This window comes from Oncorhynchus gorbuscha, linkage group LG14, assembly GCF_021184085.1.
Source record: "Oncorhynchus gorbuscha isolate QuinsamMale2020 ecotype Even-year linkage group LG14, OgorEven_v1.0, whole genome shotgun sequence".
In the NCBI taxonomy this organism is placed as follows: Eukaryota; Metazoa; Chordata; class Actinopteri; order Salmoniformes; family Salmonidae; genus Oncorhynchus; species Oncorhynchus gorbuscha.
In genome coordinates this window covers 17439599-17461335 of record NC_060186.1, presented here as the reverse complement: position 1 = coordinate 17461335, position 21737 = coordinate 17439599, and the positions used below count along the sequence as shown (strand labels likewise).

The following is a 21737-nucleotide window of genomic DNA, read 5'->3' as shown; positions in this document are numbered from 1 at the left end:
GAGGCTGATGTGCTGGGTGTGAGTATGAGTGTGCTTAATGTGGCTGCAGTTTGAATTGGCCCCCAGTGCCAGAAGAACTTCAGGGCAATCTCAGACCACTTTCACCAATTAAGTCCCAACAGCACTTATCTGTAATTACTGTCATACCTTAACCCAGGAGCAACTCAACAATGGAAAAAACAATTACAATCACACTTTGCTATAAGTGGCGAGTTCTAAATATATTAGTGAATTAACAGTAATTTGCTATACAATTAGAAATAATGTGTATTGGGAAAACAACGTTGACGTCTGAGGCAATTGTTCGTGGAATGTTTTATGATGTTATTATTATTATTTGACCATGCTGGTCATTTATGAACATTTGAACATCTTGGCCATGTTCTGTTATAATCTCCACCCGGCACAACCAGAAGAGGACTGGCCACCCCTCAAAGCCTGGTTCCTCTCTAGGTTTCCTAGCCACCGTGCTTCTACACTGGCATTGCTTGCTGTTTGGGGTTTTTTAGGGTGGGTTTCTGTACAGCACTTTGAGATATCAGCTGATGTACGAAGGGTTATATAAATACATTTGATTTTGTGAGCATGTAGATCAGGGTCTTCACATTCACTCAGACACAGTGTCATGGCTGGACCTGAAGTGGGTGTGTGAGAATAACATCTGGCCCTACATCTGCTAAACGTCTGTCAAATGTGTCTGATGTCTGTTGAGCATCCGGGGTATGCATCGTCTTTTTGAAGTCAGGGTGTGTGTATGGAAGTGTTATGGAGGGACGCGACTCCTTTCTAATCTTTCTCTGGTTGAACGGAAACTGGTCAGGGGTCAGCGGACAAGCCAATTAGAAGTGGAAATCAATCTAAGTGCAAAAACAAACTTTGAATGGCTTAAAGTGTAGCAGTCCCTGCACACACAGACACACGGAGACGGTTGCTTTATGATCGTTCAGGATTTATTTCAGGAGAGAAAAAACCCAACTCAGTCATTCTGGCTTCTGTCATCGTCATGGTAACTGATATGTGCACATGATTGTCGAAGGCATCGGATATACAAGCCCCATAACAGAAGGTCATCACAGCACAGTAAGAGTGGCAGGGCAACTCACTCTGCCACACAAAATGGAAGGAGGTGTCTGCTTAACGAAGTAGGACGAAAGTTGCCCCTTACCACTGATACAAGGTCAGATATTTTCTCATCCCCCTAATGGCTTAGGTTCAGATCAAAGGAGGTTATTCTGATCCTAGATCTACGGTTGTAAGTATCTATTGATTAAGGTTCAGATTTAGGGAAGCTATTTTGATCCGAGATCTATGTTTATGTTAGTATCTAACGGTTAAGGTTTAGATTAAGGGAGAGTTTTCTGATCCTAGATCTGTGGTTAAAGGGGACATCTACCAGGAGTCGTTAGTGAGAGACCGCCACACAAGATGGACGTTTGTTTTGGTCACATGCAGAGTAAATAAGGCCCATTCCCCGGGCTCTGGACCTCACAGGAACCCACAGGGAGATGCAGTGGTCCCCAACAATACTCTGCTCTCTATGGACACATTGATCTTCTTCTTTAGATACAGATACAAACATCATACAATGGCATATAAAGTTAATGCAAACACTTGTGGAGGTGGATTTCTTTAAGCACTTCTCAACATGCTTTGCATTTCATCTTCAGAAAAACCTTGTGATGCATTGTGGGATTTTTTTTTCTCATGACAGTTGATCATGGGCATGTGTTTAGGTGTGTTGTGATGCCTGTTGCCGTAGTGTCAGTGAGAAAGGGGGAAAAGTGGACGACCGATGACTTAGGCAGATACGTGTATAAAAAAAATACATTAAAAAAAGCACAGCTCCATAACAGTGGATGTCGTATCAGTCAAAGCTTCAACGTTTACACACATTGCAAACTAAAGCCTGAGTTTACTTTTACATTTTTTTGTTTGTTGATCAGATATTGTTTAGAATGCGGATGGCGTTATCTCCATGGTAACTCTGTAGATGGCAGTTACTGAGTGTTTGGTACAGTATGCTCTGAATATCGTGGTATCAAAGCCCAGTATGGTGTGGGATGGAGGGGTGAGGGGGGGGCTGTAGCTCATTTAAAACACATTAAACATTCCAAAGAAAATACAATCAACCCCCCCACACACACGCCGGCACTGCACAAAATTCGCAAAGGTTATCTTAAAAATTATCATTCATATTCACAATTTATTTACAAGACGTTTTCAACAAATATATTCATTCATATCAGAAAAAAATGTTTGCCTCGATAAAAAATAAATAAATAAACAAAAACAGACCCCTAAAGTAAAGTCTACCCACCCCCTAAAAGAATCCAGTCCATGACATCACTCTTAATGATGGTTGACCCGGCACCACGAAGCCAGGTAATAATACTGCATTATGACCCCTAAATGTAGGCTATATGCATGCTGTGTCTGGCCATTGTCTGGTTAGGGGACCCTGGTGTCATGAGCGTAACAGTCCCAGTGTTGGGTGAAACTTCTACAGTATACAGTGAACTGGTCTTAAAGAAACTGGAAAGAAAAAGAGAGGGAGGGAGGGGAGGGGTGGGACAGAGAGAAAAGGAGAAGGAGAGAGGGGAGGGGTGGGACAGAGAAGAAAGGAGAAGGAGAGAGGGGAGGGGTGGGACAGAGAAGAAAGAAGAAGGAGGGAGGGGAGGGATGGGACAGAGAAGAAAGAAGAAGGAGGGAGGGGAGGGATGGGACAGAGAAGAAAGGAGAAGGCAAGGGGGAGAGAAATCGAAAACATCTCGTCTTCGGTCATCTTTCTCCAGATTATCAGAGTTCAGCCCTTAAGTTTCAAAACAATCCATTTCTCAGTGGGGATCGGCCAGGGTTATAGGTCTAGCTCATAGCTAACCATCCGTTTTTAATCGGGTAAAATCAGTTTGTCCTCATGTTCTCTGTTTCAAGACTGCTTTGGCTAGACATTACAATGACATAAAGGGATCGTTGGACTTGCATTTAACAGAGGCAGACCACTGGACACTCTGTAGACAAATCTGTGCTCGCAAGTGGTTTCTACAGCAACAAGGGTCACCACGGCACCCAGTCCAAATCCCTGAGAACTTGTGTACTGGGTGCCGATTGATGATGTCATCATGATGATGGCTCTTGTGGTGAGGTCATGGCTTTGTAAAAGGGATGGGGGTAGAGACAACAGCTCCACCATCTTGGATCGTGGGAAACTGATACTGTAGGTCAGGGGTTCCCATGCTTACACGACACTACAGAAATGGCTGCTCTTCTACATGGACTTTTTCTGAGGTCCATTTGGAAGTGCCTGGTTTCCTACCTGTAGCCCCTGATCTTTAGGGTGGGAAACCCCACATGTAACTGGTGATGGTTAAAACTAACAGCACTCTCCAACTCTATCCTAAACCTGCAGTGTGTTTCATAATATACTGTATATGCGTCCCCTATAGGATGGTCATTATGAAAGTCTTCTAAAGTAAGACAATAATTAAACATTGTGCATGTTTCCCTTAACAAAGATGTTGTACAATGCTCTGACCCCATTTTAGGCATTTTACAGTTTACATTCTCTTTCTGATAAATTCACGTAGATGAGGAGTCTAACTTGGTGGCTGTACACACATTATCTACGTCTGAAACCGCGTCCAAACCTCATGTGCAAATAGATAAAGCGCTTACTCATGAAACATCACTCAACAGTCTTATGGTACTTTTAAAGCACGTCTTTAACATGGACGCAAACTAAGAGAAATCAACATGAACATGGAAAAAAAGCGCAAGAAAATAGAAATGAAAAATAATCCAGTTGGTAACTGTTAGCCCAGCGGATGAAATATAGAAAATAAACAGAATTTTAAAAACTCACAAGTAGAACCTTATAGAAGATGTAGGAAAAACTAGAGGGAAATTGAGTTTGACTGACATAGACAACACCCAATTCGAAAGAAGCTTCTGAAAACACACCCACTTCACTCATCATGGTCTCTGACAGAAACAAACACTCAAAGGTAAACCAATCAGTAATGCTCTCGGAGTGGGTGTGGTTCAACAGAATCGACACAATGGGCGTGTCCAAGGTGAGTATGGCATGTTGTTATTGGTGTAATGGGTTTAGAGTCCTCTGCTCTCCCAGTCCTCCCAGATGCAGCATGGGGGAGGGGCAGGGCGGGGGGCAGGCTGGGAGGGGGTAGTAGGGGCACGGTAAGGAAAGGGAGGGTGCGGTTTTCGCTCCGCTCTCTCTCTCACAGTGCCGTAGCCTCCCAGCTGGTCCCCCGCGGGACCTGGCGTCACTTAGTCTCTGTTAGTACCGTGGCAACAGTAGAGGGGTGGGGCCGGGTGAGCTCCGTCCCCCCGGAGGGGGAGGAGGAGGCTGCAGATGCCAGGCTGCAGGGGGTGGGAGTAGCTGGGGCACCTGGAGGGAAAACAGAAGCTATGAACACACAGTCAGAACTAACAAACTGGTAGTTGGTGTTTACTAGTTCATGGTTTGTGTATGTGTGGATGCATACATGTCCACTTACAGTCCTTGTGAGGTGAGTCCACAGAAAAGCTCTTCATAATGGCTGCATTAGGGTTCTGGCTCCGAGTCTGGCTTGGACTTAGAGAGGGTTGAGTAGAGCTCTGGCTAGGGGTCTGGTTGGGAGTCTGGTTGGCCTGGTTCTGGTTGGCCTGGTTCCTTTGGTTCTGCATCTGTGCAGCCCGGCTGTTAGGAGGGTGAGGGTGAGAGCTGTCCATGCTGTGGCCCATACTGCTGCTCAACTGCAGTCTCCTCATGTGTCGCACCACTGCAGTGGCATTGAAGGCTTGCTGGAGAAGGAGAAAAGAGATAGAGAGAGAAAAAAGGGGGGAGAGAGAGAGAAAGAAAGAGAGAGAAAGAGCGAGAGAGAGAGCAAGGAAGAGAGAGAAAGAGCGAGAGTGAGAGCAAGGAAGAGAGAGAGAGCGAGAGAGAGAGCAAGGAAGAGAGAGAGAGCAAGGAAGAGAGAAAGTGAGAGCAAGGAAGAGAGAGAGCAAGGAAGAGAGAGAGCAAGGAAGAGAGAGAGAGAGCGACCAGTATATGATTTATAAAATCTACATGAAATAAGAAATCACTCAGACACTTGAATGACACTCAGACATTTATTACCATACATGCAAACGTACCCTCCATTTGCTCTTAGCAAAGTTTTTTCTGATCTGTCTGCTCACAGACTCGTGGATGTTCTTGCAGAGGGCTGTGTCCCCAGCGATCCTGAACACACACACACACACACACACACACACACACACACACACACACACACTGTGGCCCCATACACACACACACACAGAAAGGCACCCAGAAGAAACCGACACACACATGACCACACACCAGCAAGCCAGTGACTCAGCCCCGTACACAGAACAGTGAAACACAGTCAGATGGACAGCAAGGGCGCCTCAGAGCCTTCCGTTCACCTTCCCACTCCTGGGCACAGACTCACATATGACCCACTGACACACTCTGACACCAAAAATGGAGCTCTATAACAGAAAGCCTGCCTCCAGATGTTTGCAAATGTATTATGGGATGTTAATATGTGTGTGGTTGTGTGTCAGGTAGTCCTTGGACAGGTCCTAGGGCCAGTGTGTGTGGAGCAATAGCATGGTTCTAGGTGGATTCTGGGGACAGCAAGGAGTCATCATGTTTATTTAGTGTTTATCCGGGTGCAAAATAGTGGGCAGTAGTCTAACCTAGAAGTGAAAAAGCATGGATTAATTGTTCTGTGTTTTTGGACAGAAAGTTTCTGATTTTTGCAATGTTACAGATGGAAAAAAGCTTTACGATCAGTGTGTTCTCTCACCATGGGTGTCTGAGGGCCTGGTCACAGGTGAAGCGCTTCGCCGGGTCTTTCTCCATCAGACTGCCGATAAAGTCTTTGGCTGTGAAAAACAGAACAGTTGCTCACACTCATCACATCATACACAAACAGTAAACAGTCAGTGTAAGGTTTCCCACACTCCCTGGCCAGTGTACTGAATACCTGGACGAAGGCTCAGCTCTCTTTCCTATAATAACGATTGTTGTTTTACGATTTACTGGCAGGCAGTGGGAATGGTTAGACTGGTGCCAAACTGGAGAATATAAAGTTCACAGATCATGTCTGTGATGAACTCTTAAAACACCCCTCCCCACCCACCTTTTGGCAAATCTGACCATGACTCCATCTTGTTGCTCCACTCCTATAGGAAGAAACTCAAATGGGAAGCACCTGTTCTTAGGTCTATCCAACGCTGGTTTGACTAATCGGATTCCACGCTTGACGTTTGCTTCGATCACGTGAACTGGGATATATTCCAGGTAGCCGCAGACAATAACATTGACGTATTGTCTGACTCGGTGAGCGAGTATATAAGGAAGTGTATAGGAGATGTTGTGCTCACTGTGACTATTAAAACCTTCCATAACCAGAAACAGTGTATTGATGGCAGCATTCGCTTCGATCACGTGAACTGGGATATATTCCAGGTAGCCGCAGACAATAACATTGACGTATAGTCTGACTCGGTGAGCGAGTATATAAGGAAGTGTATAGGAGATGTTGCAAAACTGAAAGAACGTACCACCACATTTAATCATGGCAAGGCGACTGGAAACATGACCGAATACAAACAGTGGAGTTATTCCCTCCGCAAGGCAATCAAACAAGCTAAACGTCATTAGAGACAAAGTGGAGTCGCAATTCAACGGCTCAAACACGGACGTATGTGGCAGGGTCTACAGACAATCACGGATGACGACAAGAAAACCAGCCCCATCACGGACATCGACGTCTTGCTTCCAGTCAAATTAAACAACTTCTTTGCACGATTCCAGGACTATACAGAACCACCGACACGGCCCGCTACCAAAGACTGTGGGCTCTCCTTCTCCGTGGCCGACGTGAGTAAAACACTTAAACGTGTTAACCCTCGCAAGGCTGCCGGCAAAGACGGCATCCCAAGCCGCGTCCTCAGAGCATGCGCAGACCAGCTGGCTGGTGTGTTTACGGACATATCCAATCCATCCCTATACCAGTCTGCTGTCCCCACATGCTTCAATATGGCCACCATTGTTCCTGTTCCCAAGAAAGCTAAGGTAACTAAACTAAATGACTATAGCCCCGTAGCACTCACTTCGGTCATCATGAAGTGCTTTGAGAGACAAGTCAAGGATCATATCACCTCCACCCTACCTGACACCCTAGACCCACTCCAATTTGCTTACCGCCCCAATAGGTCCACAGATGATGCAATCACCATCACACTGCCCTATCCCGTCTGGACAAGAGGCATACATACCTATCTAAGAATGCTGTTCATTGACTACAGCTCAGCATTCAACACCATAGTACCCTCCAAACTCATCATTAAGTTAGAGTCCCTGGGTCTTGACCCCGCCCTGTGCAACTGGGTCCTGGACTTCCTGACGGGACGCCCCCAGGTGGTGAGGGTAAGAAACAACATCACCACTCCTCTGTTTCTCAACACTGGGGTCAATCAAGGGTGCGTTCTCAGCCCTCTCCTGTACTCCCGGTTCACCCACGACTGTGGCCATGCACGCCTCCAACACAATCATCAAGTTTGCAGATGACACTACAGTGGTAGGCACTACAATGGTAGGGTCATCAAGTTTGCACCCTTGTGGGACCCCAGTTTTGAGAAACAGCGGAGTGGTGAATGTTGTTTCTTACCCTAACAACAACAACAACGAGACGGCCTACAGGACACCTACAACACCCAATGTCACAGGAAGGCAAAAAATATCATCAAGGACAATAACTATACGAGTCACTATCTACAGTTGAAGTCAGAAGTTTACATACACCTTAGCCAAATACATCTAAACTCAGTTTTTCACAATTCCTAACATTTAATCCTAGTAAAAATGTCCTATCTTAGGTCAGTTAGGATCGCCACTTTGTTTTAAGAATAGGACATGTCAGAATAATAGTAGAGAGAAAGATTTATTTCAGCTTTTATGTCTTTCATCACATTCCCAGTGGGTCAGAAGTTTACATACACTCAATTAGTATTTGGTAGCATTGCCTTTAAATGGTTTAACTTGGGTCAAATAGCTTCCAACACTCTACTCAGCAAACTGGATGCAGTTTATCACTGTGCCATCCGTTTGGTTACTAAAGCACCTTATACCACCCACCACTGCGACCTGTATGCTCTAGTCGGCTGGCCCTCGCTACATATTCGTCGCCAGACCCACTGGCTCCAGGTCATCTACAAGTCCATGCTAGGTAAAGCTCTGCCTTATCCCAGTTCACTGGTCACGATGGCAACACCCACCGTAGCACACGCTCCAGCAGGTGTATCTCACTGATCATCCCTAAAGCCAACACCTCATTTGGCCGCCTTTCATTCCAGTTCTCTGCTGCCTGTGACTGGAACAAATTGCAAAAATCGCTGAAGTTGGAGACTTTTATCTCCCTCACCAACTTCAAACATCAGCTATCTGAGCAGCTAACCGATCGCTGCAGCTGTACATAGTCTATCGGTAAATAGCCCACCCAATTTTACCTACCTCATCTCCATACTGTTATTATTTATTTACTTTTCTGCTCTTTTGCGCACTAATATCTCTACCTCTACATGACCATCTGATCATTTATCACTCCAGTGTTAATCTGCAAAATTGTAATTATTCGCCTACATCCTCATGCCTTTTGCACACAATGTATAGAGACTCTTTTTTTTCCTACTGTGTTATTGACTTGTTAATTGTTTACTCCATGTGTAACTTTGTGTTGTCTGTTCACACTGCTATGCTTTATCTTGGCCAGGTCGCAGTTGCAAATGAGAACTTGTTCTCAACAAGCCTACCTGGTTAAATAAAGGTGAAAAAAAAAAAATATATATATATATATATATATATATATATATAAAATGTTTCAGGTAGCCTTCCACAAGCTTCCCACAATACGTTTTGACCCATTCCTCCTAATAGAGCTGGTGTAACTGAGTCAGGTTTTGAGGCCTCCTTGCTCGCACACACTTTTTCAGTTCTTCCCACAAATTTTCAATAGGATTGAGGTCAGGGCTTTGTGATGGCCACTCCAATACCTTGACTTTGTTGTCCTTAAGCCATTTTGCCACAACGTTGGAAGTATGCTTGGGGTCATTGTAAATTTGGAAGAACCATTTGGAACCAAGCTTTAACTTCCTGACTGATGTCTTGAGATGTTGCTTCAATATATCCACATAATTTTCCTACCTCACAAAGCCATCTATTTTGTGTAGTGCACCAGTCCCGCCTGCAGCAAAGCACCCCCACAACATGATGCTGCCACCAATGTGCTTAACGGTTGGGATGGTGTTCTTCGACTTGCAAGCCTCCACCTTTTTCCTCCAAACACAACGATGGTCATTATGACCAAAAAGTACGATCTTTGTCACCATGTGCAGTTGCAAACCGTAGTCTGGCTATTATAGCGGTTTTGGAGCAGTGGCTTCTTCCTTACTGAGCGGACTTTCACTTTATGTCGATATAGGACTTGTTTTACTGTGGATATAGATACTTTTGTACCGGTTTCCTCCAGAATCTTTACAAGGTCCTTTGCTGTTGTTCTGGGAATGATTTGCACTTTTTGTATGACGGCTGCGTGGTCCCATGGTGTTTATACTTGCGTACTATTGTTTGGTCAGATGAACGTGGTACCTTCAGGCATTTGGAAATTGCTCCGAAGGATGAACCAGACTTGTGGAGGTCTACAATTTTCTTTCTGAGGTCTTGGCTGATTTCTTATGATTTTCCCATGATATCAAGCAAAGAGGCACTGAGTTTGAAGGTAGGCCTTGAAACACATCCACAGGTACAATTCCAATTGACTCAAATTATGTCAATTAGCCTAATAGAAGCTTTTAAAGCCATGACATAATTTTCTGGTATTTCCCAAGCTGTGTAAAAGCACAGTCAACTTGGTGTATGTAAACTTCTGACCCACTGGAATTGTGATACAGTGAAATAAACTGCCTGTAAACAATTGTTGGAAAAATTACTTGTGTCATGCACAAAGTAGATATCCTAACCAACTTGACAAAACTATAGTTTGTTAACAAGACATTTGTGTAGTGGTTGATAAACGAGTTTTGATGAATCCAACCTAAGTTATGTAAACTTCCAACTTCAACTGTATCAATTCTTTACTATCTACTGCATCTTAGCTGCTCTGTCACTGCTCATCCATATAATTATAATCATATATTTATACTTATATACTCATTCCATTCCTTTACTAGATTGTGTGTATTAGGTTTTATTGTGGAATTGTTAGATATTACCTGTTAGATACTGCTGCACTGTCGGATCTAGAAGCATTTTGCTACACTCGCAATGTCATCTGTTACCCACGTGTATGTGACCAATAAAATGTGATTTGACAATACACAAATTCCAAGAGGACGACATCACAGCATAGAGAAAGTAGCCATGGTGGTGTGGTGTCCATATGTGCCAGGTGGGAGGTGGAAGAGGAGGAAGGTGCTCTGTCTGAAGGGGATCCTCACTCCATCACCCACAGCTTACCTGAATCAGATATGTCGTCCCAGTACGGTGCATCAAACTCGTAGTCTGCTTTGAGGATCTGCTCAAAGAGCTTGGAGTCATTTTCATCATAGAATGGAGGATAGCCACACAACCTGCAGACAGACAGGAAGTGAGCTCATAAAAGTTAACACATGCATTCACTTCCTACTTCAGGGAATAGTTTACTTTTAAGATGATAATATAATACCATGAGCATTAATGAGATAAATGCTTAAACAACTATTCAATTGATAACAATAAACTGACGAGGTTAATGTAATGTATCCTAAACCTTTTCTCTGCCTGCTCTCCTAACCTAATTCTGGACTAATTGAACTTCTTCAAGTGGCAAAACGATTTCCATAGAAAACATTAGCCGCCATTATGATCAAACCTCATTAAAATGCCTTTTTCCATCGAACTCTGTTCTGCCTGATGTGGTCGCAATGAGCTTTTTTGTTTTTGTGCTTTCACATTTGGTTAAAAGACTTGAACGTCATTCCCCCGCAGGAGCCCGAGCGATTATTCCACCTGATTACCTGATGCGATCGCTTCACACCTGAGGAGAGACCCAACCAGGCATGCCAAGCCGGATTGTGTTGGGGTGCTCAGGATCGGCTAACGAGGTCCGAAGCCTGTTCTAATGGTGCTAATGGCTAAATGACAACACGGGAGTAGCTCACTGATCACTGGGAACTCACTGTGGAAACATCAGGGGTCTACCATCCAGAACGGCATATTCTTTGATTTAATGTATTTACTTGAACTCTAAACACATATTTGGTCTAATTTAATATTGCCTAGGCTATTCACAAGGATGTTTGAGGACTACTTATTGAATATATACAAACATTCACAGTTTAATCCACCAGCTGGACTGACTGACTGTGTGAACGCTGTCTCTCAGACCATTATTTCTCCTCGCTCACATGTGTAGAGGTGACAGGAACACACACACACACACACACACACACACACACACACACACACACACACACACACACACACACACACACACACACACACACACACACACACACACACACACACACACACACACACACACACACACACACACACACACACACCTCTAAGGACCCTAGTGACACCAAGTGATCCTTATATCCAAAGCTGTGTAAGCATGGAGAGTTACATAACAACTACATCAATAAACAGACAGAGATGGATATAAACAGGTGAAAACAGAGAACAGAGGATGTCTGGACAATTGGGGCGGGAGAAGGAACAAGGGGAGAGGGGAAGGATGAGAGAGAACCAGAGGGCAGAGCCTGCTTTGCACATCACAGAGCTCATCTTGCGACAAACCATTGAGAGCCAAGAACAACACAGAAAGGGAGAGAGGAGCAAAAATGAGGAACGTTTTCAGGGGATGAGGAAGATTTGCACTGATGCTCTAATGACTGAGGTAAGGCACACCTTTCTCTCGTTCTCACAGCCTTTATTGTTCTATAACCCCTATTCACCCTGTCCCTAACCCTGAACTCTAACCCCTAAACACACACATACGTCTGGAACTCAGTCAGCGAGAGCTGAAACACACACAGCGCTAAATCAGCTCTGACTCAGAGGTTGTCCACACACAGACAGAGGGGTGAAAGACAAATGAAAAACAAAAAGAGACATGTTGAAAAGTCTGTTTTTTCTCCTCAGAAGCACTATGTCCATACATGGTGACTGAACAGAGCAGAGTGTAGCAGACTAACATCTGGCTCTGATGAAAGGAAAGAGAGAGGTATGATGTTGTGTCATTCTCCATTAATGGCCATTACAAAACACAAACATCCACGCACACAATAAGTCAAACTTGTGTGAACTTGTGAAATGCATCTGCACTCTAGAAGACATGAAAATCACAGAGTGACCAAGGATCCAAACCAAGGCCCTCAATATAAAGCTGTGAATTCTGCCCTCATGGCATTGACTGGGTATGGGAACACATAGCATGTCTGTAGGAGTTGTACAACAGACTGTAAATACTTACAGGATGTATGCAATGACTCCGATGGACCAGCAGTCCACTGCCTTACTGTAGGGCTTCTGAGCAAGAACCTCTGGAGCTGAGAGAGAGACAGAGACAGAGAGAGATATGTGACTTTGATGACATAACTGGAGACAGTCAGAGATGGAGAGAGACGGACATAGAGACATGTTCTCCGTCCTGGATTACCCTGCTGTCGAGCCCAGAGCTGGAGCTCATCCTATCAGAGGCTGTGACACCCCCTCTCCGTGGGCGATTAGAGACAGAGAAGCCTGTCCAGACTAATCAATGATAACGGCCCAGACAAAATAAAACTGATATCACCGAAACAACAGCCGCCAGACAGGACAAAATCAAAGATTGAGATAAATACAGATTACGGAACAGGAAACACACACACAGTCACAAGCATAGACTCACACACAGTCGGACACGCATAGATGCGTGTGCACTGAGAGGGTCAAATGTAATACTTTGTAAAACATTTTTTAACTTGTGCTGGGCTGAGCGTGTGTGGTACGTATCTCCTTTAACAATATGGCCAACGTGTGTGTGTTTGTGCGTGTACCCAGTATGTGTATGCGTGTGTCCACTCTGACGGTGGGCCTGTCCAAACCACAGAGTCTGGTCTTAATTCAGCCATCCCAGGCACTAACCCTGGGCTATTCATACCTCAGGAATGCAAGCTTCTCAATGCCATCATCCAGGACCTGCTATATTTAGCAGCATTTCTAATGCAGCAACCATCACATTACAGCCTCTTAGAATGGAAAAGGCCTACAGCAGCCCACAGCAGATGGGGAGGGTGGGATGGAGGGACAAAAAGTGCAGTGGCCCCATCTCACAAGATTGTTGGATAGAGGGATGAGGAAGGAGAACAAAAGAGTGTCTGAGCATTTAAAGCCAATGTCATGTGGATGGGACAGTTCCAATGTCATTAACTAGTAAGGTGTTGTTTAGCTGGCCTACAGTACACCGGCTACAGTTCCCTATGGATAAGCTTAAACAAGTGTCTGCTAACTGACGTGCGTGTCGATGTAGGAGCGTGGATAGGACCCGGCAGATAAGACGTCAACATGATGAGTCTTCAGAGTGTCTGACTACCAGAGGCACCGTCCTACAAGTCAACATGATGAGTCTTCAGAGTGTCTGACTACCAGAGGCACTGTCCTACACGTCAACATGATGAGTCTTCAGAGTGTCTGACTACCAGAGGCACCGTCCTACAAGTCAACATGATGAGTCTTCAGAGTGTCTGACTACCAGAGGTACCGTCCTACACGTCAACATGATGAGTCTACAGAGTGTCTGACTACCAGAGGCACCGTCCTACACGTCAACATGATGAGTCTACAGAGTGTCTGACTACCAGAGGCACTGTCCTACACGTCAACATGATGAGTCTTCAGAGTGTCTGACTACCAGAGGCACTGTCCTACACGTCAACATGATGAGTCTTCAGAGTGTCTGACTACCAGAGGCACTGTCCTACACGTCAACATGATGAGTCTTCAGAGTGTCTGACTACCAGAGGCACCGTCCTACAAGTCAACATGATGAATCTTCAGAGTGTCTGACTACCAGAGGCACTGTCCTACACGTCAACATGATGAGTCTTCAGAGTGTCTGACTACCAGAGGCACCGTCCTACAAGTCAACATGATGAGTCTTCAGAGTGTCTGACTACCAGAGGCACCGTCCTACACGTCAACATGATGAGTCTTCAGAGTGTCTGACTACCAGAGGTACCGTCCTACAAGTCAACATGATGAGTCTACAGAGTGTCTGACTACCAGAGGCACCGTCCTACACGTCAACATGATGAGTCTACAGAGTGTCTGACTACCAGAGGCACTGTCCTACACGTCAACATGATGAGTCTTCAGAGTGTCTGACTACCAGAGGCACTGTCCTACACGTCAACATGATGAGTCTTCAGAGTGTCTGACTACCAGAGGCACCGTCCTACAAGTCAACATGATGAGTCTTCAGAGTGTCTGACTACCAGAGGCACCGTCCTACAAGTCAACATGATGAGTCTTCAGAGTGTCTGACTACCAGAGGCACTGTCCTACACGTCAACATGATGAGTCTTCAGAGTGTCTGACTACCAGAGGCACTGTCCTACACGTCAACATGATGAGTCTTCAGAGTGTCTGACTACCAGAGGCACCGTCCTACAAGTCAACATGATGAGTCTTCAGAGTGTCTGACTACCAGAGGCACCGTCCTACAAGTCAACATGATGAGTCTTCAGAGTGTCTGACTACCAGAGGCACTGTCCTACACGTCAACATGAAAGGATCTGTCATGGAAATAATGTAAAACATCTGTCTCTCACACACTCCGCTGAGATGAAAAATCACGCACACACACACACACACACACACACACACACACACACACACACACACACACACACACACACACACACACACACACACACACACACACACACACACACACACACACACACACACACACACACACACACACACACACACACACACACACACACACACACACACACACTCACACACACACAGTCAGGGATGCAGTATATAAATCCCCATGTCTGACACAGGGATGGCAGTCGTCTGGCGCGTAGTGCACTGCAGTAGAGCGCCCCGTCATGTTGACTCTCTGACTCAGTCGCTCTGTTAAAAAGGGGAAAGCAGGCGACTGGGGGCAGGGTCTGTCAGCGTGTGATAAGAGCTTCTTACTCCAGAGGCAGGATGTCTCTGTGTGTGTGAGCGGCACACAGATGCACCCTCTCCCATTGCAGACACATAATTAAAGCAGTGTGATTTATCCTACACTATATTATAAAGTGTGTCACTGTGAAGCACAGTGATGGCATCCCACTCAGTAAGAGTGAACACAACATAGCATACGACTTTTGGAAAGGATGGTATCTTAAAAACATAAAAGGCTTTCATTTGCTTCCAGTATTAACATTTCAGTAGCCAACGACACAAGGTATATTAATATGTGGCATTAACTTCTAAGTCAGGATATTTAAGATTAAGGGGTGGCGAGGCATCTCTTACCCACGTATCCCTGGTTCCTGTATTGACTATCGACTGTTTCTGTTGTCTAAGCACTCTCATGGTCCCCTGACTATATTGCGTGCCGCACGCGGTCGACATGACGTCCCCACTGCCCTCCATCTTGGACAGACCAAAGTCACTGATCATGATCTTAGACTCGTCCTGGGGGTTAAAATACAGCAGGTTCTCTGGCTGGGAAGAGAGGACGGAGGGAGAGAGAGAGAGATGGAGCAATAGATTGTGATTAACACTCTCCCTCTATCACTCAAACTGAGCTCTCCCATCCTTTGGTCTGTTTACTGACATACATACCCTGAACATACTGTAGATATAAAATCGTAATAATTCGTTAGGTGGGCTTTAACCGACCACACAATACAGTTATGTTGCTGTCTGTTTTATGAAGCCGTATGACCGTACTCCTCTCTCTCAGGCGATTCCGCTCTGTGGTGTATTTCCCAGAAGCCATTGCGTGTTGTGACCCGCTGAGTGGCCTAAATCACAAACGCATGCTGCAGCACATCACCGCAATGAATCATGGTCCATAGAACACAAGTGATCCGCACATGTCGAGATGCAGGGGAGAGTAGACAGGGTTTTTGTGTCTGTGTTTCAGTGTGTGTGTTTCAGTGTGATTGTGTGTGTGTGTGTGATGGGAGAGAGGGAGGGGAGTGCAAGCTTGTGTGTCACCATCACCTTCAGGTCTCTGTGGACGATGCCCAACTTGTGGAGGTAGTCGACAGCGTCTAGCACTTGTCTAATGAGCGTACTGGCATCTTTCTCTGTGTAGAACCCCTTCTCCACGATACGGTCAAACAACTCACCCCCCGACACTCTGTAGACACAGACAGAGAGGCGGTCAGTAAACGAGGTAAGTAAAACCGATGTGCACACACGCAGGCACACATCTGGAGGGAACCTGTTATGAGACAGATCTACTGAGACTTCATTTATGAGCTACACGAATCTGCCTCCATTCAACCGTGTGTGTGTGTGTACCCCACAGTGGGGAGTGCTTTGACCCATTCCAACCCTCTGTGCCACTAAACTTATCCCTTCATGCTCTATACTATCACAACCAATCACAGTGCACCATACAGTCTAAAACTAACTGTATAGGGAGAACTGTAGCAGAGAGACAGGACAGGAGATGGGAGGGATACAAAATCTAAAAGAAACTGAGAAAAAGGTGCCTCATATTTCCCGGACCATAGATTCACACTGTGGAGGATAGTTAAGCTTCAGACTGTGTGTGTGTGTGTGTGTGTGTCAGACAGTGCCCTTGCTGTTTTACAGGTTTGTTTTAAGACTCTTAGCCAGATTATGGGGTTTTTAAAGTGCCAGAAAAGCCACAGGCCAGAAGCTGAACATCCCATAACTTTCCTCAGTCCTCTACAGCCAACTGGCACAGGGCAGTATAGATGGCTGCTAAGCACTGATCTAAGTGCAGATTTGTAGTATGTCCGGCCGTCCCTTATGGTTATGGAAAGGGTAAACTGATCCTGGGTCTGCCACTAGTAGAACAGCTCAGTGCACTGGTCATTAGCTTAGTGTCATCACTTCGTTTCACTGCAGAGAACACATGTAACACTGTAGGTCTGTCGGGGTAAAGCATCTTTCTGTCACATTCCACCACAAGGGGGAGTAGCCAACCACTCATCTCTAATAGTGCCACAGTCCGTAAAGACTAGTTCTGAGGGAGGAAGGGAGGAGATAGGGATACATTTTTTAAATGTTTAAGTCAAATGACTCTATATTAGGTTTAACATGCGTTAGAACAAAGAGATACATTAAAATGCCTAGTATGTACGGTAAGAACATTAAAGAGGTAGAATCTGTCTCTCATGACTGTCTCTCTTGGTATTGACAAGCACAATATGGAAACAACGGAGAAAGGACATTTTGCATTTCCATAGGTACACAGCTCCCTCTCCTGGTTCCTGTATTGACCCCATCGACTGTTTCTGTTGTCTCGCACTCTCATGTTTGACATGTCCCCTGAAGGCATCTGGCATCTGGCTTCTACAAACACTATATTGATAAACAGACAGCTGACCTTCAATAGAACGCCATGCCATGTCACGCCAAGGGCTACCAGGAATCAGCGGTGACAACAAGTACTGTTTTGATCCGCTGATGGTAGTGCTTTCATATTGACCCAATGAAGTCCCTGCTCTCTCTGTGTATGGCGTTTGGGAGGCAGATGTACTGTGCCTTCTTCCTCAGTACTGAGTTGACAGATTCTGCAGCAGGAGCCTGAGGGGCTGCTCCTCTCCTCTGATCCCCATGGGGGAGCTGTAACCATGATCATTACTGGTATTCATATTAACCCACACACTGAACCTAAAACAGACGCAACTAGATCTCTTATTGTCTTCTAGTTACTCTCTGAACCTAAATTACTGATCTTGGATCAGCTTAAATCAATCTCAATTCTAACCTTAACCGCCATAAGATACAAACATAACTATCAATATAAAATAATAACCTATATACTACACAAGAACAACCAGGTTCACTGCACCTCACGTTGCTGCACTGAGGGAGATTGATGGAGAATGAGCATAGGGTCAAATATATTTATCTCTAAAACTGCAGAGATTTGCATTGGATGAATATTGAATACACAAACAAAATAGCACATGCACACACACATTGGCGGAGTGAGTGTGAATCTGGGGGGCATCGTCACAGTGACAGATCAAATAAGAGCAGGAAGAAAGTTACATTCTAAGGAAGTCTCTGAAAAAAGGAGATAAGAAATTAATTGCTAATCCGCTCCGCTCCCTCTTGCCCTTTCTCTCCTTCCTCCCTCTCACTATCCCCACGCTCCATCTTCCTCTCTTCTCTCTATCCCCAAGCTCCATCTCTCCCTTTTTCTTCTCTCTCTATCCACACGCTCCATTTCTCCCTCTCTTCTCTCTATCCCCTCGCTCCATCTCTCCCTCTCTTCTCTCTCCCTTTCTCTTCTCTCTCTATCCCCACGCTCCATCTCTCCCTTTCTCTTCTCTCTCTATCCCCACGCTCCATCTCTCCCTTTCTCTTCTCTCTCTATCCCCACGCTCCATCTCTCCCATCTCTCCCTTTCTCTTCTCTCTCTATCCCCACGCTCCATCTCGCCCTTCTCCACACGCTCCATCTCTCCCTTTCCCTCTCTATCCCCACGCTCCATCTCTCCCTTTCTCTCTATCCCCACGCTCCATCTCTCCCTTTCTCTCTATCCCCACGCTCCATCGCTCCCTTTCTCTCTCTATCCCCACGCTCCATCGCTCCCTTTCTCTCTCTATCCCCACGCTCCATCTCTCCCTTTCTCTCTCTATCCCCACGCTCCATCTCTCCCTTTCTCTCTCTCCCTATCCCCACGCTCCATCTCTCCCTTTCTCTCTCTATCCCCACGCTCCATCTCTCCCCTTCTCTCTCTATCCCCACGCTCCATCTCTCCCTTCTCTCTCTATCCCCACGCTCCATCTCTCCCTTTCTCTTCTCTCTCTCCATCTCTCCCTTTCTCTTCTCTCTCTCTATCCCCACGCTCCATCTCTCCCTTTCTCTCTCTATCCCCACGCTCTCTCTCCCTTTCTCTCTCTATCCCCACGCTCCATCTCTCCCTTTCTCTCTCTATCCCCACGCTCCATCTCTCCCTTTCTCTCTCTATCCCCACGCTCCATCTCTCCCCTTCTCTCTCTATCCCCACGCTCCATCTCTCCCCTTCTCTCTCTATCCCCACGCTCCATCTCTCCCCTTCTCTCTCTATCCCCACGCTCCATCTCTCCCTTTCTCTCTCTATCCCCACGCTCCATCTCTCCCTTTCTCTCTCTATCCCCACGCTCCATCTCTCCCTTCTCTCTCTATCCCCACGCTCCATCGCTCCCTTCTCTCTCTATCCCCACGCTCCATCTCTCCCTTTCTCTCTCTATCCCCACGCTCCATCTCTCCCTTTCTCTCTCTATCCCCACGCTCTCTCTCTCCCTTTCTCTCTCTATCCCCACGCTCCCTCTCTCCCTTTCTCTCTCTATCCCCACGCTCCATCTCTCCCTTTCTCTCTCTATCCCCACGCTCCATCTCTCCCTTTCTCTCTCTATCCCCACGCTCCATCTCTCCCTTTCTCTCTCTATCCCCACGCTCCATCTCTCCCTTTCTCTCTCTATCCCCACGCTCCATCTCTCCCTTTCTCTCTCTATCCCCACGCTCCATCTCTCCCCTTCTCTCTCTATCCCCACGCTCCATCTCTCCCTTCTCTCTCTATCCCCACGCTCCATCTCTCCCTTTCTCTTCTCTCTCTCCATCTCTCCCTTTCTCTTCTCTCTATCCCCACGCTCCATCTCTCCCTTTCTCTCTCTATCCCCACGCTCCATCTCTCCCTTTCTCTATCCCCACGCTCCATCTCTCCCTTTCTCTCTCTATCCCCACGCTCCATCTCTCCCTTTCTCTTCTCTCTCTCCATGTCTCCCTTTCTCTTCTCTCTATCCCCACGCTCCATCTCTCCCTTTCTCTCTCTATCCCCACGCTCTCTCTCCCTTTCTCTCTCTATCCCCACGCTCCATCTCTCCCTTTCTCTATCCCCACGCTCCATCTCTCCCTTTCTCTCTCTATCCCCACGCTCCATCTCTCCCTTTCTCTCTCTATCCCCACGCTCCATCTCTCCCTTTCTCTCTCTATCCCCACGCTCCATCTCTCCCCTCTCTCTATCCCCACGCTCCATCTCTCCCCTTCTCTCTCTATCCCCACGCTCCATCTCTCCCCTTCTCTCTCTATCCCCACGCTCCATCTCTCCCCTTCTCTCTCTATCCCCACGCTCCATCTCTCCCCTTCTCTCTCTATCCCCACGCTCAATCTCTCCCTTCTCTCTCTATCCCCACGCTCAATCTCTCCCTTCTCTCTCTATCCCCACGCTCCATCTCTCCCTTTCTCTTCTCTCTCTCCATCTCTCCCTTTCTCTTCTCTCTATCCCCACGCTCCATCTCTCCCTTTCTCTCTCTATACCCACGCTCCATCTCTCCCTTTCTCTCTCTATCCCCACGCTCCATCTCTCCCTTTCTCTCTCTATCCCCACGCTCCATCTCTCCCTTTCTCTCTCTATCCCCACGCTCCATCTCTCCATTTCTCTCTCTATCCCCACGCTCCATCTCTCCCTTTCTCTCTATCCCCACGCTCCATCTCTCCCCTTCTCTCTCTATCCCCACGCTCCATCTCTCCCCTTCTCTCTCTATCCCCACGCTCCATCTCTCCCTTCTCTCTCTATCCCCACGCTCCATCTCTCCCTTTCTCTCTCTATCCCCACGCTCCATCTCTCCATTTCTCTCTCTATCCCCACGCTCCATCTCTCCCTTTCTCTCTATCCCCACGCTCCATCTCTCCCCTTCTCTCTCTATCCCCACGCTCCATCTCTCCCCTTCTCTCTCTATCCCCACGCTCCATCTCTCCCTTCTCTCTCTATCCCCACGCTCCATCTCTCCCCTTCTCCCTCTATCCCCACGCTCCATCTCTCCCTTCTCTCTCTATCCCCACGCTCCATCTCTCCCTTCTCTCTCTATCCCCACGCTCCATCGCTCCCTTTCTCTTCTCTCTCTCCATCTCTCCCTTTCTCTTCTCTCTATCCCCACGCTCCATCTCTCCCTTTCTCTTCTCTCTCTCCATCTCTCCCTTTCTCTCTCTATCCCCACGCTCCATCTCTCCCTTTCTCTCTCTATCCCCACGCTCTCTCTCTCCCTTTCTCTTCTCTCTCTCCATCTCTCCCTTTCTCTTCTCTCTATCCCCACGCTCCATCTCTCCCTTTCTCTTCTCTCTCTCCATCTCTCCCTTTCTCTCTCTATCCCCACGCTCCATCTCTCCCTTTCTCTCTCTATCCCCACGCTCTATCTCTCCCTTTCTCTTCTCTCTATCCCCACGCTCCATCTCTCCCTTTCTCTCTCTATCCCCAAGCTCTATCTCTCCCTTTCTCTCTCTATCCCCACGCTCCATCTCTCCCTTTCTCTTCTCTCCATCCCCACGCTCCATCTCTCCCTTTCTCTCTCTATCCCCAAGCTCTATCTCTCCCTTTCTCTCTCTATCCCCACGCTCTATCTCTCCCTTTCTCTCTCTATCCCCACGCTCCATCTCTCCCTTTCTCTTCTCTCACTCTCTCTCCTCTGCCAACAGTGACTTGTTTTTTCCAGCCGAGACGAGC

General features: G+C 46.5%; 1 protein-coding gene across 1 annotated transcript in view; it reads right to left on the bottom strand.

Annotated features, from left to right (window-relative positions):
- Positions 1-931: 931 nt before the first annotated feature.
- Positions 932-21737, bottom strand: part of LOC123994571 (calcium/calmodulin-dependent protein kinase type 1D-like) — an 80891-nt gene continuing 60085 nt past the window's right edge. The window contains exons 4-12 of the mRNA XM_046297322.1: positions 16271-16409; positions 15654-15766; positions 15575-15591; positions 12528-12603; positions 10526-10638; positions 5814-5892; positions 5134-5221; positions 4515-4800; positions 932-4405 (exon numbers count right to left, since the gene is read on the bottom strand). Of these exons, the coding sequence (XP_046153278.1) occupies positions 4281-4405; positions 4515-4800; positions 5134-5221; positions 5814-5892; positions 10526-10638; positions 12528-12603; positions 15575-15591; positions 15654-15766; positions 16271-16409 (1036 nt within the window). The 3' untranslated portion in view covers positions 932-4280. The remainder of the gene's footprint in view (positions 4406-4514; positions 4801-5133; positions 5222-5813; positions 5893-10525; positions 10639-12527; positions 12604-15574; positions 15592-15653; positions 15767-16270; positions 16410-21737) is intronic.